Source organism: Scylla paramamosain, chromosome 6, assembly GCF_035594125.1.
Source record: "Scylla paramamosain isolate STU-SP2022 chromosome 6, ASM3559412v1, whole genome shotgun sequence".
In the NCBI taxonomy this organism is placed as follows: Eukaryota; Metazoa; Arthropoda; class Malacostraca; order Decapoda; family Portunidae; genus Scylla; species Scylla paramamosain.
This window is the reverse complement of record NC_087156.1, coordinates 10,233,393-10,247,564: the sequence shown is the minus strand read 5'-3', so window position 1 is coordinate 10,247,564 and position 14,172 is coordinate 10,233,393. Positions and strand designations below refer to the sequence as shown.

Below are 14,172 nucleotides of genomic sequence, written 5' to 3'. Positions count from 1 at the left end.
TCTTAGCCTCCTTGTTTACACGGGACTCAGCACAGACCTCCACTCACTAAGTCTTAGGGTTAAGGAAGGCAGGTCATGCTCTTCGTGCAAACATAAAGATAACATAGACATCTAGGGCGAGATACTACGTGAGGGGCGCCCCGCCAGCGTCTCCGCGGAGAGAAGCTGCGAATATTACTTTCCATGCATTCTTTAATTAATACTTTTAATTACATACTGCATATCAAAACAGTACACAGTATTTAAGTCAGACACTGAGTCAAACGACTGACTTCGAGAGAGAGAGAGAGAGAGAGAGAGAGAGAGAGAGAGAGAGAGAGAGAGAGAGAGAGAGAGAGAGAGAGAGAGAGAGAGAGAGAGAGAGAGAGAGAGAGAGAGAGAGAGAAATGCACATACTCATAAATAGAGACAAAGAAGGCAAGACAGACACATACACAGAAAGAAAGGCAACCAGACACAAAAACGGTTCTTTCAGACAATGCAGGTCTTCGCGATTCTCTGTTCCTTCCAGTACAGTGTCACTATTAAGAACATCTCTCTCTAAGTACGCATCACCCGTTTTTAGCACTTAATTTCCTGTTTTTTTTTCTGGCCTGATTGACAGCCGCCTCCCTAGAAAGCGCAACGCAAGGATGCTGCACCACCCCTCAACAACCAAACTGTGCCTTCACCTGCGCTACGCACACACCACATCACACAACTATCATGCATTTACACTCTCCCTCACAAACAAAAGTAGACAGACCACAACTCTTTCCCTCACTATTCTCTCAAGTTCTATGTGGTTTTTCTATACCACGTGGTATCAATTCCTGTATCTTGTCATCTTCTGCTGGAGGGATTGGTGGGGAGGAACCTTCTGTACTATCCTGTATCTCCCAATAATAGTTAATGTAGAATAATTATCCAGACAGCCTCGTCAATACCTCAAGGTTTGGTATTCCTTTGTATTCATCTGCAGAGAGAGAGAGAGAGAGAGAGAGAGAGAGAGAGAGAGAGAGAGAGAGAGAGAGAGAGAGAGAGAGAGAGAGAGAGAGAGAGAGAGAGAGAGAAAAAAAAGAAAGCGTTCTAGGTCACAGAGCCACATCAGTCCCCTTCCCCCCACCCCCCACCCAGCAACAAACTTCAAGCAACCATTCTGTAGACGCATCACGGGATCATTTTTAAGAGCAATACTGGATGACCATTAGGGGAGCCACACTCCACGGCCACACGCGGGTCTGTCAGGGGGAAGGGGGCGGGCAAGAGGGGCAGGCGGACCATACCAGCGTGTAGGGTCAAAACATGTCACGGCAAAAAGGAGATAGAGGAAGTGGGGCTATGTTTTAATCATATACATTAAAAAAAAAAAAAAAAGGTCTATATGAATGAAAATATGGAAAAGAACTTAGATTTTTCCTTTCTACAGACAAATTAAAAAGAGACGGAGGAGGTGAGGCTAAAGTTTACCTCTATTTATTGTTAAAAATTGTTCTCTGTGTGAGGATATGAAAAAGGAATATAACAGTATGATATTTTTTTTCTTTTTTTTTCTTTTCAAGATATGAAGGAGTAGAAAATCATATATATATATATATATATATATATATATATATATATATATATATATATATATATATATATATATATATATATATATATATATATATATATATTTTTTTTTTTTTTTCTCTTTTTCTTTTTTTCTTTTTCTTTTTTTTTTCTTTTTTTTTCGTGGAACACACTTGTCAGTTAAGTGAACATAAAGTGGAAATGCTGAACATAAACAAAATAATGGAGGAACACTGAACCTTTCACGAGAATGGAACTGTTGATATTACTGGAATTTTTATTTATTTTTTCAAGTGTACATCATTATCCCAGACTACATCACCACAACTACATCATTCCAGCACAGCGTAAAGGGAGAGACTATAGTGGTGATGATGTCACTGTATTTATGCTCTACAAGCTGCATCACTTTAACAAACTTTAGGCGCTGTATCATTACAAACACAACTCATCACCCACAGCAGAGTACCACACTAACATCCGACATTACCTCACCCTCCTGAGCCAATAACCTGCAGGGAGTGCCACAGCCCCGCCAGGCTACATAGAATACAAGCAATCACCCTGAGAGCGCACCCCGTCACGTGGCTCACTCTAATAGAAGCTTACAGTGTAGGGAAGCTGCCTCTGAGCGTCACATAATCCTGCACGCCATCCAGACCACGCTACGCTATGCCTCCTCCTCCTCCTCCTCCTCCTCCTCCTCCTCCTCCTCCTCCTCCTCCTCCTGCTCCTACTCCTCCTTGCCCTTGTCCCCGCCCGACCACTTGCCTTCCTCTTTTACATACAAACTGCACGCCCCACGCGGCGCATGCAAACACTAGCCCGTCGCCGTACATTTGGCCGTTTGCTCTGCTCTCGACACCCACACCGCTGCACGTCACTGAGAGAGAGAGAGAGAGAGAGAGAGAGAGAGAGAGAGAGAGAGAGAGAGAGAGAGAGAGAGAGAGAGAGAGAGAGAGAGAGAGAGAGAAATATTCATGGCAAAAAGTAAATTCTTCCATACAAATGCACCACATTAAGCGCCTCCAGCGTAAGACTGTATAATTATCAGGCAGGAAGCGCGGCAGTAAACAGGTGAAGTCTATGGAGAAGACAGGGCGTGTTTCAATTGCTGGTCTTGCCTCTCACTTTTTTAAAAAACGTTTTTTTTTTTTTCCCTTGCGTGGAATGACAAGGTGTGGAAATAATAATAAGAAAATATAAATAATAGAAAAACTGAATTGGTGTCACTCCAGCTGATAATCATGCTCTTTACAACAACAACAACAACAACAACAACAACAACAAGAAAAACAACAACAACTACTACTACTACTACTACTACTACTACTACTACTACTACTACTGTTAATAACATTCACCTATTACATCTCAGTAATGCTTTATTTTCTCCAATCCTTTATGCTTCTTAAAAACATGGAACTGCATTTTGGAAATAAAAATTAAAATAGCCGAACAAAAAATGAATTAGATGCAAAAGATATTGGACGGCTCAACTTGAAACACTGGAGTAAACAATGCAATACATCTTGAATTTAGAGTCAGTATAAAATGGTATTCTAACATTTGCATATAGCCACTACTTATACTCACACTCTCATATCTTCTTGGCGAATGGCAAACAGAGGAACAAAAAAATATCTTTTCAGTTGCCGCTTCCATACATATAGACGAAAAAAAAAGAGAGAAAAAAGTCAATAATAAAAAATCTAAATATGTTTCAGGAAGTGCCTCAATACTCTTAAAACAACTAGTCACAGGAGGGAGAAAAAACAGAAACAGGCTGAGAATTTCAGAGTTTACCAATGAAGGGGATGGAAAAATGAAAATATTGCTTAACTCCTGGACTACTGAAAGGGAACGGAATAAAGGTGAAAGTTTTGTGTAGCGTCAGCGTGGGAAAGGAGAGACGCATGCTGATGGCAAATTCAGAAGAGCAGTAACCATAGAAATAACAACACAAGACAGACTTCTCCCATTTTTTTCCATCTTCATATACTTGTGTGCATTTTTTGTAGCATATCAGTGTATTTGCTATGGTAAGCTCAGTAGGTATGAAATGTTCTCTAGGGTATGCATTAATTCATCCATTTATTTATTTATTTATTTATTCACTTATTTATTATCTATTTATTTCATATTCTACTTTTTATTACCACATCGTACTGAGAGGCACTTTTGTGACTCACTGTTTCCTTTACATTGAGAAATTACTTGTTTATTACAGTACAGCATAAAGCAAGTGTCTGCAGTGAGTCAGACACTTTGTCAAGCAGCCTTACCTTACATGCACATGGAATAACATAGGCAAGCATGACAGCCTTCACTTAAATGTAAACCTAAAAATGGAAGGACGTACACTGCGCTACAAAAACAGCTCCGTCCCCGTCACTCACCGGTAAATTGTGAGTGTGTCAGGAGGAGCAGCAAAAAGCCAGTCCTCGTCGTCTGGCCGCGAGGAAGGAAAAAGGTCCCGCCGCTGCTGCATCCGACAAGACAAACACAAAATCAGAGGACTGTGTTAAACCCTCAAGACAAAAAGAAAAAAAAGTGTCTGAGTCTGATGGTGTCAACCAAGACTGGCTATCCCGTATATGAAGTGAGTTATGGCAAATAATTCGCGCATTTTGCGCCCTCCAGCTCGATCTGTAGTGATGAGGCGATAGTTGCAAGAGTTGCGAGGCAGAAACCTTCGCCCACATGTCGATAAATCGAAATATGCAAAATACAACAAAAAAGGTGAGTCTGAAGAAGAAATTACATAAAATAAGAAAGATACGCCTGCAAAAGTTAACAACCAAGAAGTGTTTCCGAAACTGAAATCGAAACTTTTATATGCAATGGACACCAAAAGGTGCTCCTGGCCAAATCATCGTTGTACCCTCCAAGGCCAGGCGGGAGCGGTGGGGTGTACAGGTGTCCGGTAACAAAAATAGAACCACCTCGCTCTGCTAGGGGAATAATCCCTCCATAGATATTCAATACGTTACTAAATGATAAAGAAAATCATAAATTTTCTTTCATTCGCTGACAAGGAAAATAAAAAAGTGATGAAGCTAATATTTTCAGAAATCTACAACGACGAGCCTCTAAAAAAAGGGAGACAAATAGTGTGGGCCGGCTCTAGTCATCAAGGCCCACGTCACCTTGACTTTTCAAGGTGACAATCAACACACACAGAGACAAATAACAACACTTCACAGAACAATACAAGCTTTCCTCTCTTTGATTTTACTTGAATAAAGCTGCAAGAAAGGTTATGACGCTAAAAAGTTAACTTAGATTAGGTCACAAATATCAAGGTGGTAACACTTCCCGGGAGTTTTCGGAACTAAATCACTAGATGTCGTTGCTGCTCATCTAACTGTAGGAAAAAGAGCTAAAATATTGTTGTAGTAAATCCCAGGTGCATAAAGATGCATAGAACACTGATCATCATGATACTATTGAAATGACGTATCGATTTTTCAATATCCGGTATAGATAATATTGAGAGAATGTGGTCAATTTTTTTTTTTTTGTGTGTGATTATCGAGTAAACTGCTAACATTTTCTAAATAAATCATATTACAAGTATAAAAACTATTGATTTGAACAATGGAAAAATTAAAAAATCACACAACCTACTTACTCGATTACTCGATAATCTAACACACACACACAAAAAAAATAATAATTTGACCACATTCTCTCAATATTATCTAGCATCGTGATATATGGCTCTAGTTTTTTTTTTTTTTTCTGGGATTTTAGAATCCTTCTCACGAAGCGAGCGACAAGGCAAAGTAATCGAGAACCAAAACAAACATCTCTCAGGCGATCCTGCTGCTGCTGTAGTGTCCAGCTGCCGTAATCCATTGCTTAGGGCGTAGTGGAGATGGGCACCGCAGCAACATTCAACTTCATGTCCGACAACGTGTTTCTTAAGTTCAACCAGCGCGGCCGAGTCAGGTGTTTGTTTTGGTTAGAGATACAGCATTACTATCGCCAGGACACTCCAGTTGCCATTTTTTTTTATTAAAATTGCCGTTTCCATAAACTAGGAAGGAAATCTATGTAATTTGGATTTTTGACTGTCACAGACATGTTGCCTTTATGTTTACTGTCGTCTAGATTAAGACGTTTCCAATCAAGAGTGTATTCATTTGGAAATCTTAAGATGACCAAATAAATCTAAATGCCGATTCATTAAAAAATCAACTTACATACATTTGTTCATGAAAAGAGTTTCATTTTCCTTGTGTTACTACTTAGAAGGGATTACGTAGAAAAATATATTATATAAGCCCATTGCATCTTCATATGTTTGTTGCCCTTGGCCAGTGTCCTTCCTACATAAAAAAAAAAATAAAAATATATATGTATATATATATATATATATATGTGTGTATATATATATATATATATATATATATATATATATATATATATATATATATATATATATATATATATATATATATATATATATATGTATATATATATATATATATATATATATATATATATATATATATATATATATATATATATATATATATATATATATATATATATATATATATATATATAGAATAACACTGTAGGTATATCTAATATTGCTTGTATGTGAGAGAAGAGTTTGTGTCTGTGCTGCCACCTGGTGACAACCACTAGTTCTGAAAACTCCCCATTGAACAAAGAAAATGTAAATATGTGTTCTCCATAGAAGGAAAGATTTTTATTTTATTCTATTTTTATTTTATTTATTTATTTATCCATTTTTTTTTACGTGGAAATCAAATTCACACTAAATGAAATGTGTTACAGTAATAGTTTCCAAGGACACTTTATCATAACATGCAAAATATTACTAATCTACATAACGGTAAAACACAGTAAAGGATAAATAAACGGATAAATTAGAAGATCTGATATTTATTACCTAAAAAGTCCTCAAGTGCATATTCCTGTTATTGTGGAAATCTTTTTTGTAATTGCATCTTTCCTTTCTTCACTCATATTTTCGTACATACAAAAGATATATAAAAAAAAAAAAAAATAAGAACGCAAAAATGATAGCTAATTGTTAGGTTTCAATTGAATCTCCAAGTAAATATTTATAACAAAAAGATGACACCATTATAGAAATTATATAATTTCGTATCCTTCTTTTCTCCATGCATACACTAAAATAAGCACACGAAGACTGAAATACAAAAATTATAGTTTTGAAAAAGATTCGGTTAATCCTCAAAGGACTTTTCCCTGTAAGATGTTGCAATGAACATTATAGACTAAATTAACATTCTTTCTTCTTTCATATATATACCCTGGGAAGGCAGAAAAATGGGAGACAAAAACAACGCTTTGGAAAAAGGTTTAAACTAATCCTTCAATGGATAATACTACTGACACGATACCATGGAAGCACATCCTTTCTTTCCTTCATAGATTCGTGGGAAGCAGACAGGAGAAAGGCAGGCAACAGTGACAGGTTTCGGTTGACATGGAAAAAAAAGTTTAACAGCGAGTTCCAAACAGAGTGCACATGATGTAATGAAGCAGGTACTCACTTTCCTCCTGCACGTGTTGGCAGTGTTCACCGCGGCACCACCTGCCATCCTTTCCTGAAAATATCAAAACAGTGATGCAGCTTGACTATTCTAAAAAGAGCTAAAAATGAAGCACCATGAACAGAACCACCGAAAATCCTTTACTGCATGAGTTACAACATACACATGAACAAAAAAGGAAAGAATAAATACTGAAGAAATGTCATAAATAAAGCGTGTCAAATTCCTCCAAGCAAAAACACATGGATACATGAAAAACAACACTGAAAATGGATACATGAAAAACAACACTGAAAACAGAACACACTTGAAACGCTAAGAATGTTAAATATGCACAACAGTTGCAACAAAATAACACGAACAAGCACAATTACATATATAACAAGATCAAATAGGGAAAATAAAAAGAACCAAAATTTTAAATGCAAAGCTTCCCAACATTCAGCGGTACAAACCTAAAAACAACAGCAAGGATATACTTAGAAAATAATAAGTACCACTTCAGTCTAGCCATAAAAAGTATTCACGGCACAAAACATGAAAATCCCTTTTGAGTATCTCCGCCAAGGTGGCCTGACTCATCTATTCTTCTTTCTTTATTGTTGCTCAGTAATACAACACATCCACCTTCCTCCGTTTGTGGTTCTGATAACAACAACAACAACAACAACAACAATAACAACAACACTCTGACCACTCCTAGTAAGATACCTGCCTTTTCGTGTGGTTACTGCGAGGACACAGGATGTTCCCTATAACGTCGTCTTACACAACAAAACAACAACAACAACAAAGGCTCCACAGACCACAAAGATATCGTAGTTGCTGTTGGTTCTGGATGTCACCGCTTCTTGGTAAGGATCTCAACAAAAGCAAACACCTGTGAGATCGACCCTCCTTCATGCTTGTGCTGCTAACTCGTCTGGATGAAGCAATACATTTAGTGTGATACCTTTCACAGGACCTGCCTAGTATAGTTGTGTCTACATATTTCAGTTCCTGCGGTCATCTAAATACAAAAGCCTCACTGCAAAGCCAAGGTAGTGTTTCGCTGGCAATAATATTCCTATATACGCATTACCAAAGGCATCCTATTTTTTTTTTGTCCCGCAGCTTACCAAACGAGTGCCAAACGCACTTTTGATAAGGTCCCGCAGGAAGCAGTCTTTCCTACCACGGCAAGACTCACACGATTTACTCATATTTTCCCTGAAACACAGTGATGAAGCTCCAGATGTTAGTGTTTTCTACGATGCCTTTGCTATTTCGACACTATACATACATATAGAAAAAAAATCTAACAGCAAAACAACAAACATGACAGCATCTGCTTAGATTCTATCACCATTGCTCTCTTCAAAGCAAAAACAATTTATATCAAAAAGTGTAACTGAAAAGAGTGCAGGTTAGTTAATGAACGCAATGATATTTTTAAAGTTTTGCATTATAAAAGAAAAAATTTGTACGTTATTCTCCTGACCAATTACTAATATTTCTCTCTCTCTCTCTCTTTCTCTCTCTCTCTCTCTCTCTCTCTCTCTCTCTCTCTCTCTCTCTCTCTCTCTCTCTCTCTCTCTCTCTCTCTCTCTCTCCCTCTCTCTCTACCATCATTTATCTCAGAATAGGAATGACTATTAAATGCCTTGATTATTAAGGATTGTAATGAAACCTACTATAATAATAATAATAATAATAATAATAATAATAATAATAATAATAATAATAATAATAATAATAATAATAATAACAAACAGTTGTAATGAAAACTGCAGTAAAACTGGTTTCGTAGAGTTTATTCCAAGCCTCCAGTAGTTCCCCTACATAAGGGCTAAGGACTTGTGTGAGTAGTACCTACCCTCTTCTGGCCCTCTAGTCGCCCTTCATGGGATCCGATGCTCATAATTGTATTAATTGATCTATCATATCAGCTTCGTCTCTCTCTCTCTCTCTCTCTCTCTCTCTCTCTCTCTCTCTCTCTCTCTCTCTCTCTCTCTCTCTCTCTCTCTCTCTCTCTCTCTCTCTCTCCAGAACTATCAATATAAAGAATAGCAGGTTCGAGGTATTCTGTGGTCGTAAGACTCGGCCCCATCAGACTGTGCGAGCATTTTTATGTTGATCTGTTTCTCTGCAATAATATTTTATGTCAATGAACCTTTGGTTGTTAATGAAGGTGCCACCAACACGTGGAATGACTCACCGACAGACAGATACACACACACACACACACACACACACACACACACACACACACACAAACAGTATCCGAGAAAAGCTGCTTGACTATGTCCATCAGTTTACCAAATTATTTAAAGCTAGGATCCTCTTTAGGGCACTCAGGAGACTACAGTCACTACACGCGGCTCTGCACTATAGAAGGAACAACAAAGCTACAGCTATCACAATTTTTTTTTTCTTGTTTTTCTTTTTTTTTCCAGCAATCTGTAAATGTGCGTGGTTGCTGCTCGAGCTGGCAGAGCATTAACCGGAGCTGTGTATGTATGAGACTACACTTTTATTTGAAATATTTAGATGCACGGTTCTACTTTATGACTCTGTTTATCCTACTTAGTATTAAAACAAGAGTGGGATTTCATTAAGTTTATAAAGGAACGTTGCTGAATGCTGTTGACGAGACAACGATGAGACAAATTCTTATTTCAGTTCTACATCACCAGTGTTTACGGCTTCACTCCAGAACAGGACTCCCTAACCTCCTCTCATCCCAAGCAAAGCCTCTTACGAGTAAATCGTTTCGTTATTGTCAATCTATTATCTGTTCTTTATAATCAAGAGAAAATATGGAAACAGTTGAATCTACTTTTCTATATCATGTCTTCTGGGTTGTGACTGATTTCTTTCTAGCGTCTGCAGCTTAAGAGTGTCAATGAAGAATAAAGATGCTATTTCACTGAACTTAAAGTTTTCACTGTAAGGAATCTCTCTCTCTCTCTCTCTCTCTCTCTCTCTCTCTCTCTCTCTCTCTCTCTCTCTCTCTCTCTCTCTCTCTCTCTCTCTCTCTCAAACCGTATCTCACTCCCAAGTAGAATTCACCTTCTCTCTTTTACCCATCTTTACTATATTTCACTAAGTAAGGCTATTTTCTAAGAAGTAACATCCTAACAATCCTCCTTCAGCTTGAGCAGCAACACTAATTTTATTGCAAACCTTCCAGTTCGACTTCGCTTAGATTACCTTACTTAAGGTTTCCAGTCAAGAGATACCCTGCCATGCCTCGCCTCACCCTCCCTAACACTCCGCCAAGACAATGATTCCCTTGGTACCATCGCCGCGTGTACCAGGATGAGAGAAAAGCCGACAGTCCACTGCTAAGCCATGCGCGGATTAGCTCCGTTAGCATCAGTCCGAGAACACAAGCAATTCAACTGACCTTGGAAAACCTTGAGCTGAAGCCAGGAGGGAAAGTAAAGTGTGTCTAGAATATGAAGGTGGTAGTCACCCTGTCTGTCACCCTGTCACCCTGTCACCCTGTTTGTCTGTCTGCTTTCTTTCTTCCTTTTTTGTATGTCCATCCACCTCTTTCCCCGCCCGTTAGTCTGTCTGCCTCCTTGCTTCCTTGCTTGCTTGCTTGCTTGCCTCCCTGCCTGTTTGTTTGACCGTCTGCCTTCCTGCCTCTCTCTCTCTCTCTCTCTCTCTCTCTCTCTCTCTCTCTCTCTCTCTCTCTCTCTCTCTCTCTCTCTCTCTCTCTCTGATGATTATCTAAACATGTCAAAACATTATTTAAACCACAACTACGTAATACCAAGGTACTTGAAGGCTTGTCTGTAAGTGGTATCAGTGTGAACAGGTTACATCACGCTCCTATACAATCATGATTTGCGCAGCACACCCTCCATAGTAGGTTGGCAGGCACTTCCCACACGTTAAGGAGTCCTTCTTCATTTCACTCTCTAATTTAAACTTCTTTATGCAAATGAAATTAAAGTTCGGGATTTAAATGATCACTTACTTTCTTCGCACATAACAAAAATGTGCTGGACAAATATAACGAAAAATATTTACATAAAAAAAAACAATAATAATATTCGAGCCACACTTCACAGTAACGAAAGCTTTCATAAATAAAGGAAGATATTGCAAAGGTCGCACTGAAATATTATTTATCACCGTACAACTACCATACCTAATTCCCGGGAGCAGACTCATGCAGGATATAAAAAGATGAAAGAACAATAAATAGCGATAGAGAGTCATGAGAACATGGCAATTCATCAAGGAACTCCCGAGAGAGAGAGAGAGAGAGAGAGAGAGAGAGAGAGAGAGAGAGAGAGAGAGAGAGAGAGAGAGAGAGAGAGAGAGAGAGAGAGAGAGTAGTGGTATATGTAGTGCTAATCATTTGCAATACTTTAGTCTCACCAATCTCATTGTTCAGCAGATTTCCACGGCAAAGTAGAGATAACGAGGAGATAACGACTGTGGTGTCTTGCCGAGGAGGGGAGTTGGTGCTGAGTGGCAGTCCAGGGCTATTACAGTGAATCGCAGGCTAGCGAATCATTGTAAGAGTAATGGATGGACGTTCATTGACAACTGGGACCTTTTCTAAGGTATCGCAAGCCTGAATTTTAATGGAATTTACTTAATAATGTTCGATGACATGATGTGGGCGATGACCTTCTGGAACAACATAAATTTTACTCATTATTTTTTTATCCTTTTCTAGTGTTTTTTTTTTTTTTTTTTTTTTACATTTTGATTTATTTTCCGACTATTGCTATTATATCTCTTTTTCTCTCTCTTCCGTTCTTTCACTATTTTTCTCCGTCTTTTTTACTACTACTACTAATAATAATAATAAAAATAATAATAATCAGATGGGGTCCCACACTTTTTCTACTAGTACTACTATATGGGTCCCACACTGTTTCTACTAGTACTACTATATACTCCTACAACTACTACTGGTATCATCACATTTTTCTACATCTATATCCAGTTTCATTTCACATTCTATTCATTCACTCATTCACTCATTCAATCATTCATGAGTTACGGTTTCGCCCACGTTCATTCTTCAGCTCAATATGTACTCTCGTATATCCACGCCCATTAATTTTGTGTTGTAATTGTTCCCTCTCATCTCTCACCTGTTGTTATTGCCGTCATTCACGCATACTCTCTCTCTCTCTCTCTCTCTCTCTCTCTCTCTCTCTCTCTCTCTCTCTCTCTCTCTCTCTCTCTCTCAAACCTCACCAACACGGCACAAGGGCACCACAGCAATACTTTCCTCCTCGTTATCATATTAAACTGTCCCTTTCCTGAAGGTCACACAATTTTATCAAAGCAACGCAAATGTTTACGCTTTTATGAGCCCAGCAAAAATATTTCCCCTTTTTATATATTTATTCATTTTACCGTTCACTTATTCTTGAAAGCTCCCCTCGCCTCAAGAGCCCCACATACACACACACATACACACACACACACACACACACACACACACACACACACACACACACACACACACACATACAAGCACACAGACATGCATAACCTTCACAGGAATACTAACCTTGCAACCTATCCAACTAGGCATCACCCATTTTTAGCACTTAATTTCCTGTTTTTTTCCTTTCAATCTGCTACATATTTTCCCACTCTAGTGCTTTATTTCCTCATATTTTCCTTATTCATTACCGCAATTTTTTCCAAGTTAAACCCTGCTCTCTTCTTTCCTCACTCGCCTTTAAGTATGATGTCATTCTCCGAGTAACTTCAGGCACCTACTAATATTAGATTACATTCTCGTCCTGATGTCACTTGTTCACTCCGGCTTGTGTCTTTCAATGTTTTCTTTTTTTCACTTCTTTCTGTTATTTTGTGGCTTTTTTTTTTGTGTGGCGCTATGACTGTCAATGTGTGTGTGTGTGTGTGTGTGTGTGTGTGTGTGTGTGTGTGTGTGTGTGTGTGTGTGTGTGTGTGTGTGTGTGTCAGCATGTATGTACATTTACTTGTCTATACGTTTGATTTTTTTTTTTTTACTTCAACCTTTTTTATTCAGTCTCTCCGAATTTATGTTCGTGCTCTCTCTCTCTCTCTCTCTCTCTCTCTCTCTCTCTCTCTCTCTCTCTCTCTCTCTCTCTCTCTCTCTCTCTCTCTTTTTTTTTTATTTATACAAATCTACATGATATGTGTTTACAGAGTTGCTGTACATATACTTTACATATTTCATACAACAATTTAGGCTAAAGAAGTCACTGTTAATGCCTTCTATCTGAAAGCCTCTCTCTCTGTTTGTCTGTTGCAACCACACATTCACTGCAGTCTTGAACTGCTGCCTGGTCCAGCCCTCAACACTTGGCTGCACGGTAACAAACTCGTTCCACCAGCCAATGTATGTGTTCAGAAACTGTCTTTGCTGGTGCCACGTTCTGCACCTGGGCTGGTGCAGCTCCCCAGGGGCGCTTGTGACTGCTCTGGTGGTGACTTCGGCATGTCGGGCAGGCTGCCGGAGAGCCTGTAGGTGCGGCACCCGTTGCTGTTGCACCTTGAACATGACGGTGAGGCCCGCCACGTCTCGTCGGTGCTGGAGGATGTGCAGTGCAGGCTGAAGGCCGAGCTCACTGTTCCTGATGAGCCTCGCCGCTCGGTCCTGCACCTTGTCCAGGACAGCAAGGTGCTTGTTTGCCGCGCCGCCCAGGCCAGGCACGTGTACTCCAAGGAGGAGCGGACCTACGCCTTGTAGAGTAACTCCAGTCCCTTGGCGTCAAGGAGGTAGGAGATTCTCCTCAGGGATGCCAGCTTCCCTGAGGCCTCTCTGGCGAGTCGCTCCACGTGGGTTCTGAAGGTCAACTTACGGTCGTAAGTGACCCCCAGCACCTCCACCTCATCCCGCGGCGTCAGTGTCTCTCCGTTGAAGGTGAGGCGCGGGGCTCTACTTGTCCTGTTGATACTTGTCCTCTCTCTCTCTCTCTCTCTCTCTCTCTCTCTCTCTCTCTCTCTCTCTCTCTTCTCTCTCTCTCTCTCTCTCTCTCTCTCTCTCTCTCTCCAATACATTCCTACTTTTGAAACTCTTCGTCAGCCTTCGTGAATCCTGAAACTCCAACAA

The 14,172-nt window shown here is 39.4% G+C and overlaps 1 protein-coding gene across 9 annotated transcripts in view; it reads right to left on the bottom strand.

Annotated features, from left to right (window-relative positions):
• LOC135101297 (circumsporozoite protein-like) overlaps positions 1–14,172 on the bottom strand; it is a 189,251-nt gene that overhangs the window by 52,338 nt on the left and 122,741 nt on the right. For 8 of the 9 annotated variants that reach the window (XM_064005042.1, XM_064005038.1, XM_064005035.1 and 5 more), the window contains one exon: positions 7,110–7,163. The exons of the other annotated variant lie outside the window; for it this stretch is intronic. In XM_064005042.1, the coding sequence (XP_063861112.1) occupies positions 7,110–7,163 (54 nt within the window). The remainder of the gene's footprint in view (positions 1–7,109; positions 7,164–14,172) is intronic. 9 annotated transcript variants of the gene reach the window in all.